This window comes from Salvelinus alpinus, chromosome 29, assembly GCF_045679555.1.
Source record: "Salvelinus alpinus chromosome 29, SLU_Salpinus.1, whole genome shotgun sequence".
Taxonomy (NCBI): domain Eukaryota; kingdom Metazoa; phylum Chordata; class Actinopteri; order Salmoniformes; family Salmonidae; genus Salvelinus; species Salvelinus alpinus.
This window is the reverse complement of record NC_092114.1, coordinates 17,817,395-17,832,702: the sequence shown is the minus strand read 5'-3', so window position 1 is coordinate 17,832,702 and position 15,308 is coordinate 17,817,395. Positions and strand designations below refer to the sequence as shown.

The 15,308-nt window shown below is 46.0% G+C and overlaps 1 protein-coding gene across 1 annotated transcript in view; it reads right to left on the bottom strand.

Annotated features, from left to right (window-relative positions):
• The window catches only part of LOC139559188 (E3 ubiquitin-protein ligase MYLIP-A-like), a 35,523-nt gene extending 20,620 nt beyond the window's left edge, over nucleotides 1-14,903 (bottom strand). Inside the window, exons 1-2 of the mRNA XM_071374963.1 lie at nucleotides 14,505-14,903; nucleotides 12,011-12,201 (exon numbers count right to left, since the gene is read on the bottom strand). Of these exons, the coding sequence (XP_071231064.1) occupies nucleotides 12,011-12,201; nucleotides 14,505-14,591 (278 nt within the window). The 5' untranslated portion in view covers nucleotides 14,592-14,903. The remainder of the gene's footprint in view (nucleotides 1-12,010; nucleotides 12,202-14,504) is intronic.
• Nucleotides 14,904-15,308: the final 405 nt, after the last annotated feature.

Genomic DNA, 15,308 nt, shown 5'->3' with positions numbered 1-15,308 from the left:
CATTTTGAGGCGAACAAATAAATTGTTTTTGTAAGCTAAAACACCCTCCGGTTATGGGAACATAACGGAGTGTTCCCTAGTAACGGACTGTAGAAGGGCAAAGGTCACACACACAGCCCAGAACCAGCCACAGACATCCTTCCTGGCCGGGAACTAATCCTATGGGTTCAAACTAGATATACGAGGGACTGATTGATACTTGAGTTCAGAGACCTTAAAGCAGGTTAAAAAAAAGTTTGGGGAAAAGGACAGGGGCTGACTGTGGAAACCATCTTGTCTCCTAAACTAAGGCAAATGGATATAATGCTAACAACGAATGGTCTTCAATTCCGTGAAAAACATCCATCAGCCTTGTTGTTGTGACAATATCTAGGTTCTGCTTCTGCAGACATGTAAAGACACTGGCTCAATAATACACAACGGCTCTCCGAGGGGGTTTAGGGGGAGGATATCAAAGCACAAAAACATGTGACTTCTGCATTTGCACCCAAATTAAACTGACAAAACAGTCTCAAATGTTCCTCTCTCACTAGGCTAACTGAATTCACAGATATATTAAACCAAATTAAAAGCAACGTGCAACAATGTCAAAGATTCTAGTGATTTACAGTTCATATAAGGAAATTAGTCAACTGAAATAAATGAATTAGTCCCTAATCTATGGATTTCAAATGACTGGGAATACAGATATGCATCTGGTCACAGATCCCTTAACAAAAAGGTAGAGGTGTTGATCCTAAAACCAGTCAGTATCTGGTGTGACCACCATTTGCCTCATGCAGTGTGACATCTTTCACAGAGTTAAATCAGGCTGTTGACTGTGAAATGTTGTCCCACTCCTCTTCAATGGCTGTGTGAAGTTGATGGATATTGGTGGGTACTGGAACACGCTGTCGTATACGTTGATCCAGAGCATCCCTAACATGCTCAACGGGTGACATGTCTGGTGAGTACGCAGGCCATGGAAGAACTGGGAAATGTTCAGCTTCCTGGAATTGTGCACAGATCCTTGCGACATGGGGCCGTGCATTATCATGCTGAAACATGAGGTGATGGCAGCGGATGAATGGCACGACAATGGGCCTCAGGATCTCGTCACGGTATCGCTGTGCACTCAAATTGCTATCAATAAAATGCAATTGTGTTCATTGTCTGTAGCTTATGCCTGCCCATACCATAACCCCACCATGGGGCACTCTGTTCACAACGTTGATGTCAGCAAACCGCCCGCCCACGTTCACACCATACACGTGGTTTGCGGTTGTGAGGCAAGTTGGAAGTACTGCCAAATTCTCTAAAACGACATTGGATGAGGCTTATGCATGCCAATTGCACGTTCCTTCAAAACTTGACAGTTGTGGCATTGTGTTGTGTGACAAAACTGCACATTTTAGAGTGGCCTTTTGTCCCCAGAACAAGGTGCACCTATGTAATGACCATGCTGTTTAAATCAGCTTCTTGATATGCCACACCTGTCTGGTGGATGGATTATCTTGGCAAAGGAGAAATGCTCACTAACAGGGATGTAAACACATTTGAGCACAACATTTAAGGGAAATAAGGTTTGAGTATGGAACATTTCTAGAATCTTCTATTTCAGCTCATGAAACACGGGACCAACGCTTTACATGTTGCCTTTATATTTGTGTACTAACAAATCAACTAGACTCTGATTGAAGGACAATTAACTGAGTCCGAGAGGTCATGCAAACCCAATAATGCATGCATGTTGCTGCCATTCAAAACCCAGCCAGAATGCCCTTCCATTTTGAACCCAGTATTAGCAGAATTCACCCGTCAAATTGCTTAGAGGCTTTAAGTCCCTTCTACAGATTCTATTTCTAAGGAAAAGGAACTAAAAACGTCCCTTTTCTCATTCATGGCAGTGGTCTATATTAATGGCTGTGCCCTCTGGATTGCTAACCCCCCCGACCAACCGTTGGCCTGATCGGAATGCTAAACAACAAGGAGTGGAAAACATGTTAATTTAGACCAGCATGACACAGACGGTACTACCTCTGGGCTAGCGAGGGATAACGAGGCAGGCGGCACTACCTCTGGGCTAGCGAGGGATAACGAGGCAGGCGGCACTGCCTCTGGGCTAGCGAGGGATAACGAGGCAGGCGGCACTGCCTCTGGGCTAGCGAGGGATAACGAGGCAGGCGGCACTGCCTCTGGGCTAGCGAGGGATAACGAGGCAGGCGGCACTGCCTCTGGGCTAGCGAGGGATAACGAGGCAGGCGGCACTGCCTCTGGGCTAGCGAGGGATAACGAGGCAGGCGGCACTACCTCTGGGCTAGCGAGGGATAACGAGGCAGGCGGCACTACCTCTGGGCTAGCGAGGGATAACGAGGCAGGCGGCACTACCTCTGGGCTAGCGAGGGATAACGAGGCAGGCGGCACTACCTCTGGGCTAGCGAGGGATAACGAGGCAGGCGGCACTACCTCTGGGCTAGCGAGGGATAACGAGGCAGGCGGCACTACCTCTGGGCTAGCGAGGGATAACGAGGCAGGCGGCACTACCTCTGGGCTAGCGAGGGATAACGAGGCAGGCGGCACTACCTCTGGGCTAGCGAGGGATAACGAGGCAGGCGGCACTACCTCTGGGCTAGCGAGGGATAACGAGGCAGGCGGCACTACCTCTGGGCTAGCGAGGGATAACGAGGCAGGCGGCACTACCTCTGGGCTAGCGAGGGATAACGAGGCAGGCGGCACTACCTCTGGGCTAGCGAGGGATAACGAGGCAGGCGGCACTACCTCTGGGCTAGTGAGGGATAATGACGTAGACAGCACACATTCATTGAGGGGGCCAAGTTCCAACCATAGAATTAAAACAAGTAGAACAGTGATGACATTCTACTTATTCTATGGGGCCCCAGCTCAATCCCTGCCTTGCTCTCACCCAAACAGACATGACCACTCCCATCATCTCCTAACCAATGGATGGATTTATCAGGACGTTTCATAAAGAGGGATGTTTGTTGTTTGAGCGAACAGCTTTTAAAACAAATATGAAATCTACTACTCCTCCGAGAGTTCAGAAATTACAACCAAATGCAGAAGTAGCTCTATGAAACTGCACAGATCTGGTCAGTGAACACACACACACACAAACATCAAGACTGCCTCATCTCAAACCATGGTCAGAGAGTCAGTCTAAGTGTGAGCAGCAACAAAACTAGATGGGGGGGATGAGAGTAGAGAAAACATCTCTCCCACTAGCAGGCAGTCGGCTGCATTAGGCAGACAGGGTGTTTCAGAAGCTACCCAGGCGGAGCGGTGTAGAGAGATGCTGTGATCTAAGCTACAGGATTAGGATGGGGGTTTATTTGATGTTCGGAGGAACCACACAAATCAGACTGAACTGAGCCTGTGCTACAGACCAAAGGCCTGAGTGTGTATTTATAGAAAGCTTTTTTTTTTCTTTTTTTTTTTAAAATGTGGGAGTGTGTGAAATTCATTGGAGATCATTTTAAAAGACGTCCTCCAGCGATTTTTGAACTTTGACTGTTGGAAAGCGATATCCAAAGTATAAATACAATGAAGTACACACACTAAAGGGTTAAAAAAAATAACTATTGCGCAAACCTCAAGGAGTTGGTCTGATGGGAGTCCGTGATGTCATCCCTAGCTTGAGGAACAATAGAGGAAAGCCCCCCCATGTCATAACATACCTGGACCACCTATTGAGATGGGCCTTTGTTGTAGTCAAAGTATAAATGCTATGAAAAGTTGGGGCTTGCATGTACGTTTTAAAGTTGGTTTCGTGTTAAATGGTTTAAGCGCTAGAGCGGGCGGAATAAATATTATAATAATAATGATGAGTTTCTAAGAAATCTAGAGTAGCTTGCCTTCAGCAAGCAAACTAATAAGAAGAGTGTAGAGCGCTGCGGATCCCGACAGAGCACTGCTGCAGTCGCCATTTTTCACTCTGCGGTTGGGAGTGGGTGGTCAGATCAAACTTGGAATGGAAATATTTTGTGTTGTCCCGCAGATTATTTGGAAACGGTCGTCTTTCTGCGCGTTAGACTACCTATTGTATTAAAAAGTCACATCTGGGGCCTCCCGGGTGGCGCAGTGGTCTAGAGCACTGCATCGCAGTGCTAGCTGCGCCACCAGAGTCTCTCTTGAAGCAAGGGGGCAGTCATCTTTCCAAGGATATGTACTTCCTAAATATGAGGATTAGGATATAGTTAACTACATTGCCTAAAAATAAATATTGATCACCCATACATGTCTGTCTGAAAATCGTCCCACTCCTAAAAAGGTAAGCTATAAAACGAAGCTCAAGTGAAAGTCTCACCAATTCTGCTCTCTTCAAACTACGTCTAGCCTACTCGCTGATATAGCCCAGTAATACCGAAAGCTTAATATAAAATGGCCACGTGAAAATCTCTGGTAATTTAACCCATTTCTTAGGTATTTTTGCACATTTCGATATTGCCAATTGCTGAGTCTTCACATGAGCCTAAAATAACATTGTGGGATCAGTTCTTGTGGGAGCCCGACAGAAAGACAGCTGGTGTGGGCGGGAGTGGGACGAAAAGCTGCAGGTGCGAGCGGGGTGAATAAATCAGTCCTGTGCAGACTACTAGAGTCAGCCAAGCACACACAAAAAGGCGCAAGCTTACAATAATGGGATAGCAGCAGGATTTGGTGATGATTCTGTAAATTTAAGCGCTCCAGCTTATGTAAGCAGCTTTTTATTTGTATTCTGTGAGTGCAGAGTCCACCATATGCTACGTAACAGGGTGAGAGAGAGGCCCATGTATATGGGTAGCATGTATATGCGTGAGTGAATGTGTACAAACTGGCGTTCTGCGTGCGTCTGTACCCACTAAGGACAATTCACACGCTCTCCAGCATCTGTTACTACCTGCAGGCTTTCCTGTACCAGGACATGATGTGTGTGTGTGTGTGTGTGTGTGCGTGTGTGTGTGTGTGTATAGCTGTGAGGGTAAGTGTGAGCATGCCTATAATGCTGGAAAATCCCCCTGGGCCAGGTCAGCATTCAGCACTGTCACTTGCCAAGAACACTCAGTTCCATTGGTGGATATTAGTTTGTGAGCATGTTCCATTGGTGGATATTAGTTTGTGAGCATGTTCCATTGGTGGATATTAGTTTGTGAGCATGTTCCATTGGTGGATATTAGTTTGTGAGCATGTTCCATTGGTGGATATTAGTTTGTGAGCATGTTCCATTGGTGGATATTAGTTTGTGAGCATGTTCCATTGGTATATAGTTGTTTCTGAGAGGCGTCTTTCACTAGTAAACTATTGGCTGGGGTCTCTCTCATACACCAACTGGCAGTGCAACACTTGTAGCAGAACAAGCTGATAGATTAGGAATAGACTAGAGCACATGCAGAGGAGAGATGGAGGAATGGGAGTTGGACACAGTCACGCCTTCCACTTACTTAGATGTTCTGCTCTCACTGTGAGAGTCTACTGGTCGGGTTGGGTGCTATCCAGACGGTCATACTGTTTCTGTACCATACCAGGGTATAAGGTATTACCGGAAGTGCACACAAGGGGCGCTATTTCTTACAAATGTTGACGCACAAAACAATTTAGGCAACAACAGGGATTTTGATACAGGAGGGGATTGAATGTCTCTGCTGTAAACATGAAGCTTGATCTTGACATCTAACCACTTAGCTAGCAAGTTAGCAAACCAAATGCATAGCTGGAGCCCTGAGCTGAATATCATTCATTTAACACATCTTATATATTTCTACTTAACTTACAAGCAGTGGCGTAGCACTCCTGTCTGTTTGTGGTCGGAGTGTGACAGGCAGAGACAGCAGTAGTCTGACTGGGTGACGGGCGGAAGGATACAGCAGTAGTCTGACTGGGTGACGGGCGGAGGGAGACAGCAGTAGTCTGACTGGGTGACGGGCGGAGGGAGACAGCAGTAGTCTGACTGGGTGACGGGCGGAGGGAGACAGCAGTAGTCTGACTGGGTGACGGGCGGAGGGAGACAGCAGTAGTCTGACTGGGTGAATACCCCTCACCTTTTCCTTACCCTCATCTATCCCTTTCCTCTCCCCAACTCCACTGGCACACTGTCCAGTCTTAAAGACACACACACAGTCCATCCTGCATCCTGCTTCCCACACACTTTTCTACTCTAACATTGAGTTATCTGATGCCTCTCCTGGCAGACAGACTGACTGGGGTTAGAATCAGCTTTTAATGATACAGGATCTCCCACAGCTGTGGAAAGATAGACATGATGATATTAACGTGAATACTGCATGCAAAGCTGTTTTTCTGCGACGGCCAGGCGGTAGAGAGGGAGGGTTAACACTGAGATCAGAGCGTCCTATAAATAACATCAAAAGAGAAGCCTAGTTGAGAATCTGTGTCCCAAACGGCACCCTATTCCCTTTATAGTGCACTGCCCATAGGTCGCTGGTCTAAAGAAGTGCACTATATAGGGAATAGGGTTCCATGAGGGATGCAGTCAGGACTTCTCAATAGAGGACCTCTAAAGGGCTGGAGGAGGAGGAGAAGAAACGAAGCCAGGTTCAAGGTCCTGTTATCCATCAGCCTGAAGTCAGCGTGTCAGAGGTCCTGTTATCTATCAGCCTGAAGTCAGCGTGTCAGAGGTCCTGTTATTTATCAGCCTGAAGTCAGCGTGTCAAAGGTCCTGTTATTTATCAGCCTGAAGTCAGCGTGTCAAAGGTCCTGTTATCTATCAGCCTGAAGTCAGCGTGTCAAAGGTCCTGTTATCTATCAGCCTGAAGTCAGCGTGTCAAAGGTCCTGTTATCTATCAGCGTGTCAAAGGTCCTGTTATCTATCAGCGTGTCAAAGGTCCTGTTATCTATCAGCGTGTCAAAGGTCCTGTTATCTATCAGCCTGAAGTCAGCGTGTCAAAGGTCCTGTTATCTATCAGCCTGAAGTCAGCGTGTCAAAGGTCCTGTTATCTATCAGCCTGAAGTCAGCGTGTCAAAGGTCCTGTTATCTATCAGCCTGAAGTCAGCGTGTCAAAGGTCCTGTTATCTAAAAAAATCAAATCAAATTTTATTAGTCACATACACATGGTTAGCAGATGTTAATGCGAGTGTAGCGAAATGCTTGTGCTTCTAGTTCCGACAATGCAGTAATAACCAACAGTAATCTAACCTAACAATTCCACAACTACTACCTTACACACACACACACAAGTGTAAAGGGATAAAGAATATGTACATAAAGATATATGAATGAGTGGTGGTACAGAACGGCATGGCAGATGCAGTAGATGGTATAGAGTACGGTATATACATATGAGATGAGTACTGTAGGGTATGTAAACATAAAGTGGCATAGTTTAAAGTGGCTAGTGGTACATGTATTACATAAAGATGGCAAGATGCAGTAGATGATATAGAGTACAGTATATACATATGAGATGGGTAATGTAGGGTATGTAAACATTGTATTAAGTGGCATTGTTTAAAGTGGCTAGTGGTACATTTTTACATAATTTCCATCAATTCCCATTTTTAAAGTGGCTGGAGTTGAGTCAGTATGTTGGCAGCGGCCGCTAAATGTTAGTGGTGGCTGTTTAACAGTCTGATGGCCTTGAGATAGAAGCTGTTTTTCAGTCTCTCGGTCCCTGCTTTGATGCACCTGTACTGACCTCGCCTTCTGGATGATAGCGGGGTGAACAGGCAGTGGCTTGGGTGGTTGTTGTCCTTGATGATCTTTATGGCCTTCCTGTGACATCGGGTGGTGTAGGTGTCCTGGAGGGCAGGTAGTTTGCCCCTGGTGATGCGTTCTGCAGACCTCACTACCCTCTGGAGAGCCTTACGGTTGTGGGCGGAGCAGTTGCCGTACCAGGCGGTGATACAGCCCGACAGGATGCTCTCGATTGTGCATCTGTAGAAGTTTGTGAGTGCTTTTGGTGACAAGCCGAATTTCTTCAGCCTCCTGAGGTTGAAGAGGCGCTGCTGCGCCTTCTTCACAACGCTGTCTGTGTGGGTGGACCAATTCAGTTTGTCCGTGATGTGTACACCGAGGAACTTAAACTTTCCACCTTCTCCACTACTGACCCGTCGATGTGGATAGGGGGGTGCTCCCTCTGCTGTTTCCTGAAGTCCACAATCATCTCCTTTGTTTTGTTGACGTTGAGTGTGAGGTTATTTTCCTGACACCACACTCCGAGGGCCCTCACCTCCTCCCTGTAGGCCGTCTCGTCGTTGTTGGTAATCAAGCCTACCACTGTAGTGTCATCCGCAAACTTGATGATTGAGTTGGAGGCGTGCATGGCCACGCAGTCGTGGGTGAACAGGGAGTACAGGAGAGGGCTCAGAACGCACCCTTGTGGGGCCCCAGTGTTGAGGATCAGCGGGGTGGAGATGTTGTTACCTACCCTCACCACCTGGGGGCGGCCCGTCAGGAAGTCCAGGACCCAGTTGCACAGGGCGGGGTCGAGACCCAGGGTCTCGAGCTTGATGACGAGTTTGGAGGGTACTATGGTGTTAAATGCTGAGCTGTAATCGATGAACAGCATTCTCACATGGGTATTCCTCTTGTCCAGATGGGTTAGGGCAGTGTGCAGTGTGGTTGCGATTGCGTCGTCTGTGGACCTATTGGGTCGGTAAGCAAATTGGAGTGGGTCTAGGGTGTCCGGTAGGGTGGAGGTGATATGGTCCTTGACTAGTCTCTCAAAGCACTTCATGATGACGGAAGTGAGTGCTACGGGGCGGTAGTCGTTTAGCTCAGTTACCTTAGCTTTCTTGGGAACAGGAACAATGGTGGCCCTCTTGAAGCATGTGGGAACAGCAGACTGGGATAAGGATTGATTGAATATGTCCGTAAACACACCAGCCAGCTGGTCTGCGCATGCTCTGAGGACGCGGCTGGGAATGCCGTCTGGGCCTGCAGCCTTGCGAGGGTTAACACGTTTAAATGTTTTACTCACCTCGGCTGCAGTGAAGGAGAGCCCGCAGGTTTTGGTAGGGGGCGTGTCAGTGGCACTGTATTGTCCTCAAAGCGGGCAAAAAAGTTGTTTAGCCTGTCTGGGAGCAAGACATCCTGGTCCGCGACGGGGCTGGTTTTCTTTTTGTAATCCGTGATTGACTGTAGACCCTGCCACATACCTCTTGTGTCTGAGCTGTTGAATTGCGACTCGATTTTGTCTCTGTACTGAGACTTAGCCTGTTTGATTGCCTTGCGGAGAGAATAGCTACACTGTTTGTATTCGGTCATGCTTCCGGTCACCTTGCCCTGGTTAAAAGCAGTGGTTCGCGCTTTCAGTTTCACGCGAATGCTGCCGTCAATCCACGGTTTCTGGTTTGGGAATGTTTTTATCGTTGCTGTGGGTACGACATCATCAATGCACTTCCTAATGAACTCGCTCACCGAATCAGCATATTCGTCAATATTGTTGTTGGACGCGATGCGGAACATATTCCAATCCGCGTGATCGAAGCAGTCTTGAAGCGTGGATTCAGATTGGTCGGACCAGCGTTGAACAGACCTGAGCGCGGGAGCTTGTTGTTTGAGTTTCTGTTTGTAGGCTGGAATCAACAAAATGGAGTCGTGGTCAGCTTTTCCGAAAGGGGGGCGGGGGAGGGCCTTATAAGCGTCGCGGAAATTAGTATAACAATGGTCTAGTGTTTTTCCAGCCCTGGTAGCACAATCGATATGCTGATAGAATTTAGGGAGTTTTGTTTATCTATCAGCCTGAAGTCAGCGTGTCAAAGGTCCTGTTATCTATCAGCCTGAAGTCAGCGTGTCAAAGGTCCTGTTATCTATCAGCCTGAAGTCAGCGTGTCAAAGGTCCTGTTATCTATCAGCCTGAAGTCAGCGTGTCAAAGGTCCTGTTATCTATCAGCCTGACGTCAGCGTGTCAAAGGTCCTGTTATCTATCAGCCTGAAGTCAGCGTGTCAAAGGTCCTGTTATCTATCAGCCTGAAGTCAGCGTGTCAAAGGTCCTGTTATCTATCAGCCTGAAGTCAGCGTGTCAAAGGTCCTGTTATCCATCAGCCTGACGTCAGCGTGTCAAAGGTCCTGTTATCTATCAGCCTGAAGTCAGCGTGTCAAAGGTCCTGTTATCTATCAGCCTGAAGTCAGCGTGTCAAAGGTCCTGTTATCCACCAGCCTGACGTCAGCGTGTCAAAGGTCCTGTTATCCATCAGCCTGAAGTCAGCGTGTCAAAGGTCCTGTTATCTATCAGCCTGAAGTCAGCGTGTCAAAGGTCCTGTTATCTATCAGCCTGAAGTCAGCGTGTCAGAGGTCCTGTTATCTATCAGCCTGAAGTCAGCGTGTCAAAGGTCCTGTTATCTATCAGCCTGACGTCAGCGTGTCAGAGGTCCTGTTATCTATCAGCGTGTCAAGGGTCCTGTTATCTATCAGCCTGATGTCAGCGTGTCAAAGGTCCTGTTATCTATCAGCCTGATGTCAGCGTGTCAAAGGTCCTGTTATCTATCAGCCTGAAGTCAGCGTGTCAGAGGTCCTGTTATCTATCAGCCTGAAGTCAGCGTGTCAAAGGTCCTGTTATCTATCAGCCTGAAGTCAGCGTGTCAAAGGTCCTGTTATCTATCAGCCTGATGTCAGCGTGTCAAAGGTCCTGTTATCTATCAGCCTGAAGTCAGCGTGTCAAAGGTCCTGTTATCTATCAGCCTGAAGTCAGCGTGTCAAAGGTCCTGTTATCTATCAGCCTGAAGTCAGCATGTCAAAGGTCCTGTTATCTATCAGCCTGATGTCAGCGTGTCAAAGGTCCTGTTATCTATCAGCCTGATGTCAGCGTGTCAAAGGTCCTGTTATCTATCAGCCTGAAGTCAGCGTGTCAGAGGTCCTGTTATCTATCAGCCTGAAGTCAGCGTGTCAAAGGTCCTGTTATCTATCAGCCTGATGTCAGCGTGTCAAAGGTCCTGTTATCTATCAGCCTGATGTCAGCGTGTCAAAGGTCCTGTTATCTATCAGCCTGAAGTCAGCGTGTCAGAGGTCCTGTTATCTATCAGCCTGAAGTCAGCGTGTCAAAGGTCCTGTTATCTATCAGCCTGAAGTCAGCGTGTCAAAGGTCCTGTTATCTATCAGCCTGATGTCAGCGTGTCAGGCCATTCACTAGAGAAGTTTCAACATGCTTTTTTTGGAAGACAGGATCATTTCTTCTCTGGTTTGTTTGTGGAAAAGAAGAACGATTTCAAAAATGAGGCTGACAAAATACAGAGCTAAGAGCATATTAAATGAGAAAACAGCCTTTCACACTGGTCTTTTTATAGTTATTTTAAACTCATGCATATTTTCTGAGTATGTAGTATAAGCATTTTAGCATTTAAACAAAATTCACAACGGTGAGACGTGCCTTTGAGACTTTGTCAAAAGCCAAAAGAAACTAAAAAACAGAGAAATGCACAAGAACAAGGACGCTTCTCCTTAAATGAGAAAGTCAACAAAAGAAAAGAAACCAACAGCAAAAAGCAACAACAAATGTTTAAGTGAGCCCACTTCTCCTTCATTCACTTGAATGAGAGCCAGCAGGGAAGGTCTAGGGAGGGCTGTATAGCTCTCAGCAGGCAGGACCAGGCAGGCATAGGGACCCTGTGGCATCAGCAACAGAGCCTTTAAAGAGTTCACATTTCCTGGCGGCCTCCCGCCCTGCTCCGCTTGGCTCCACAATGACCTGTAGTAACCCTGTGTGCTGCGGGGTTACTGTAGTTCGCTCCACTGTAGAGCCTAAGCAGGAAGTCACAACTAACTTCACAGGATACAGTAGCTACAGTACAGTGCTGAATGATCTGGTTGTTTACCTTCTCCTCCTACAGCACATGACTGGAGTCAGAGGGAATCTGAACAGTTAAGGGTTGAGTTATGTTGTAATATGAATATTTAATGAGTAACATGACCTAGATTTATTTTGCTTTCTTTTCCAATCATAACAAGACGATGTAAGGACCATAAAGAATGACTATTGTAGTAAGAAGTGTGTGTGTGTGTGTGTGTGTGTGTGTGTGTGTGTGTGTGTGTGTGTGTGTGTGTGTGTGTGTGTGTGTGGGAGATACAGAATATCCATACCTCGTCTGTTCCTGGAGTATGAGATGTGGTTCCACAAAGAACTTGACTCGAAGCCGGAGTCGGCAGGGAGTCAGATTGTCCATCTGCTGACAGATTCTGTTCCTGAGGTTGAGCCACAGGTTCTCTCCTTTACTGCCCGAGAACTGCAGGCCAAAGTAGTCCACCTCTATGATTCCCAACTTCCTACACACCTTTAGAATAGAAGAATTCAGTGTGTTAGGTTAAACAGAGCGATCAGGGGGAAACCAGTCAAACCCACAGAATAGTCATTCTATCAAAGTAAAACCTCAGTTGATTTGGTTTGTGAAGGCCTAAAAACAAGTTTACTGAGACTGAGGTTACCATGTTTTTGCCATTGACTCCGTGGCTCGTACACATCAATATGTAGGCCGTAAAGCCAGTGGGAGCATTGATGGAAAATACATTGGGATCTTTTTCATCTGGTAATACAACTCACCTCGAGCGCTTCCCACACGCCTCTCAACAGCGACAAGAAAGAAACAGAGTTACATAACGTCAAGGACAGCCTACTTCCAGACGGGACGGAGTTACATAACGTCAAGGACAGCCTACTTCCAGACGGGACGGAGGTACATAAGGTCAAGGACAGCCTACTTCCAGACGGGACGGAGTTACATAACGTCAAGGACAGCCTACTTCCAGACGGGACGGAGTTACATAACGTCAAGGACAGCCTACTTCCAGACGGGACGGAGGTACATAACGTCAAGGACAGCCTACTTCCAGACGGGACGGAGTTACATAACGTCAAGGACAGCCTACTTCCAGACGGGACGGAGGTACATAACGTCAAGGACAGCCTACTTCCAGACGGGACGGAGTTACATAACGTCAAGGACAGCCTACTTCCAGACGGGACGGAGTTACATAACGTCAAGGACAGCCTACTTCCAGACGGGACGGAGGTACATAACGTCAAGGACAGCCTACTTCCAGACAGGACGGAGAATGAGGACCACTATGTCAACGCGTTGTGCGTATGATATAGAATGGATAGAACTCATTAGAAAACAACGCGATTGAAGCATCCGATAAATTCACATTGGTTCCTTTTATTTCCTGGTTTGAGGACTAACTTTACATCCTTTTTTTCACCTTTATTTAACCAGGTAGGCCAGTTCTCATTTACAACTGCGACCTGGCCAAGATAAAGCAAAGCAGTGCGACTAAAACACAGAGTTACACATAAACAAACGTACAGTCCATAACAAACGTACAGTCCATAACACAATAGAAACATGAATCTATGTACAGTCTTTGGCACCAGCAGCTCTGTGCACGCGTGATTGTAATTTATGTGAAAATGTATCACTAGCCACTTTAAACAATGCCACTTAATATAATGTTTACATACCCTACATTACTCATATCATATGTATATGTATATACTGTACTCTATATCATCTACTGCATCTTGCCATCTTTATGTAATACATGTATCACTAGCCACTTTAAACTATGCCACTTTACGTTTATATACCCTACATTACTCATATGTATATATTGTACTCTATAACATCTACTGCATCTTGCCTATGCCGTTCTGTACCATCACTCATTCATATATCTTTATGTACATATTCTTTATCCCTTTACACTTGTGTGTATAAGGTAGTAGTTGTGGAATTGTTAGGTTAGATTACTCGTTGGTTATTACTGCATTGTCGGAACTAGAAGCACAAGCATTTCGCTACACTCGCATTAACATCTGCTAACCATGTGTATGTGACTAATAAAATTTGATTTGATTTATTAACTCTTTCAAAACGGATTTCGAAGTAATTTGGAACTATTGTATATTCGATGTTGATCTAGTCAACAATGGGAACCCTCATTCAAGCTTCACAATAACATTGCCAATTTGCCAAGCATGCACCGGGGAACCAAATGAACTGAAGTAACCTTGGCTTGACAAAGCCTTTCATCGCGAATATACTACCAGGAAACAACTCCCTCAGAAAGAACCTTAATAGTAAGTTACCTATTTAGGAAATCACCAACTTAATGAGTTTGATTGTGTCATCAGGAAAAAACATTTTTTGGGGGGGGCTATTTCACGGAAAATATAGCCAACTTATTTTCGACCAAAGCAACATTGTTGCACGATAGAGAAGCTCATTTGTATTGCTGTGTAATTTTATTTTATTTTTTAACAATAATAATAATTTGTAATGCTGTGTGTGACAATGTAGAGTAGTCTATCCTGTGACAGACAATGCAATTTCGAGATAACTGACGTCGGCAGAAAATCTAGCAAAAAGACATTGAACTTCGCCTTTACATTAACATTTGGATTCATCACCTCGGCAAACCAACACACGCGCTCATGCTGCCAAGTGTTGCGTTTCAATCTCAACATTTCACTGTAAATTACACTTGCAGGACAATATTCACTGGAATTTGACACAAATGGGTTTGTAAAGTATTAACAACCTGAAAAGGGGGGAATTTAATTAGTATCGACTATCCATACCTTATTCAGACAGTCTTCACCATTCGCCTTCGTATCAACTTCCACTTCCATAACCACCGAATCCGGACGGGTAACATGGCAAAGCATTTTGGCAATCTATTACTTTAGCTTTGGTCTATAGACCTCTCTTTAGAAAATTTTAAATAAACAACCTCGGTATCCCTCCTTTTGAGACCCTACATTAAGCTTTCGTTCACTTTCTAAGCCCTCTCACTTTGTGTGACAAACACTACCTTCCAGCTGTAGGATATCAATTGCTATGCCAAAGCACTGTTTACTCGGAAGCAGCCAATGACAGAGCATTTAGCATATTCTCAGCCACAAACCTGCCAACCGGGAGCCCCCGTCATGTCAGAACGAGACCGTGGCTTTACAACGCATGACGAGGACAGCCAAGGCGCCCCCTTCTGAGTGCGCAGCTAATTTCACCTTCCATAAATATACGGAACCTTCACCTGCTTAGGAAGAGTTGACTATCCGTGGAAATACCTGAGTAGAGTTGCTCTGAGTAAGTTCAGAGCTGCATATGAATTAATAATGCATTGAAATACTGATAGAATATAGCAACAGTGGAGAACTATGTGGCCCCAACCATTTATTTCTGTGCTTGCTTTCAAAAGCATCTGAATTGTTAATGCTAAAAGCTCCCATTGTTTTTGCCCAAATACGCTTCCTTGCCCCTTGAGCAAAGTCTATTCCTGTAAGTTGTCCGACGGCTAGTTAGGCATACCTGTCTCTGTGTTGTTGACGTTCAGCAGCCTACTGTATGGCCTATGTCAGACAACATGTGTTTCACACACAGCA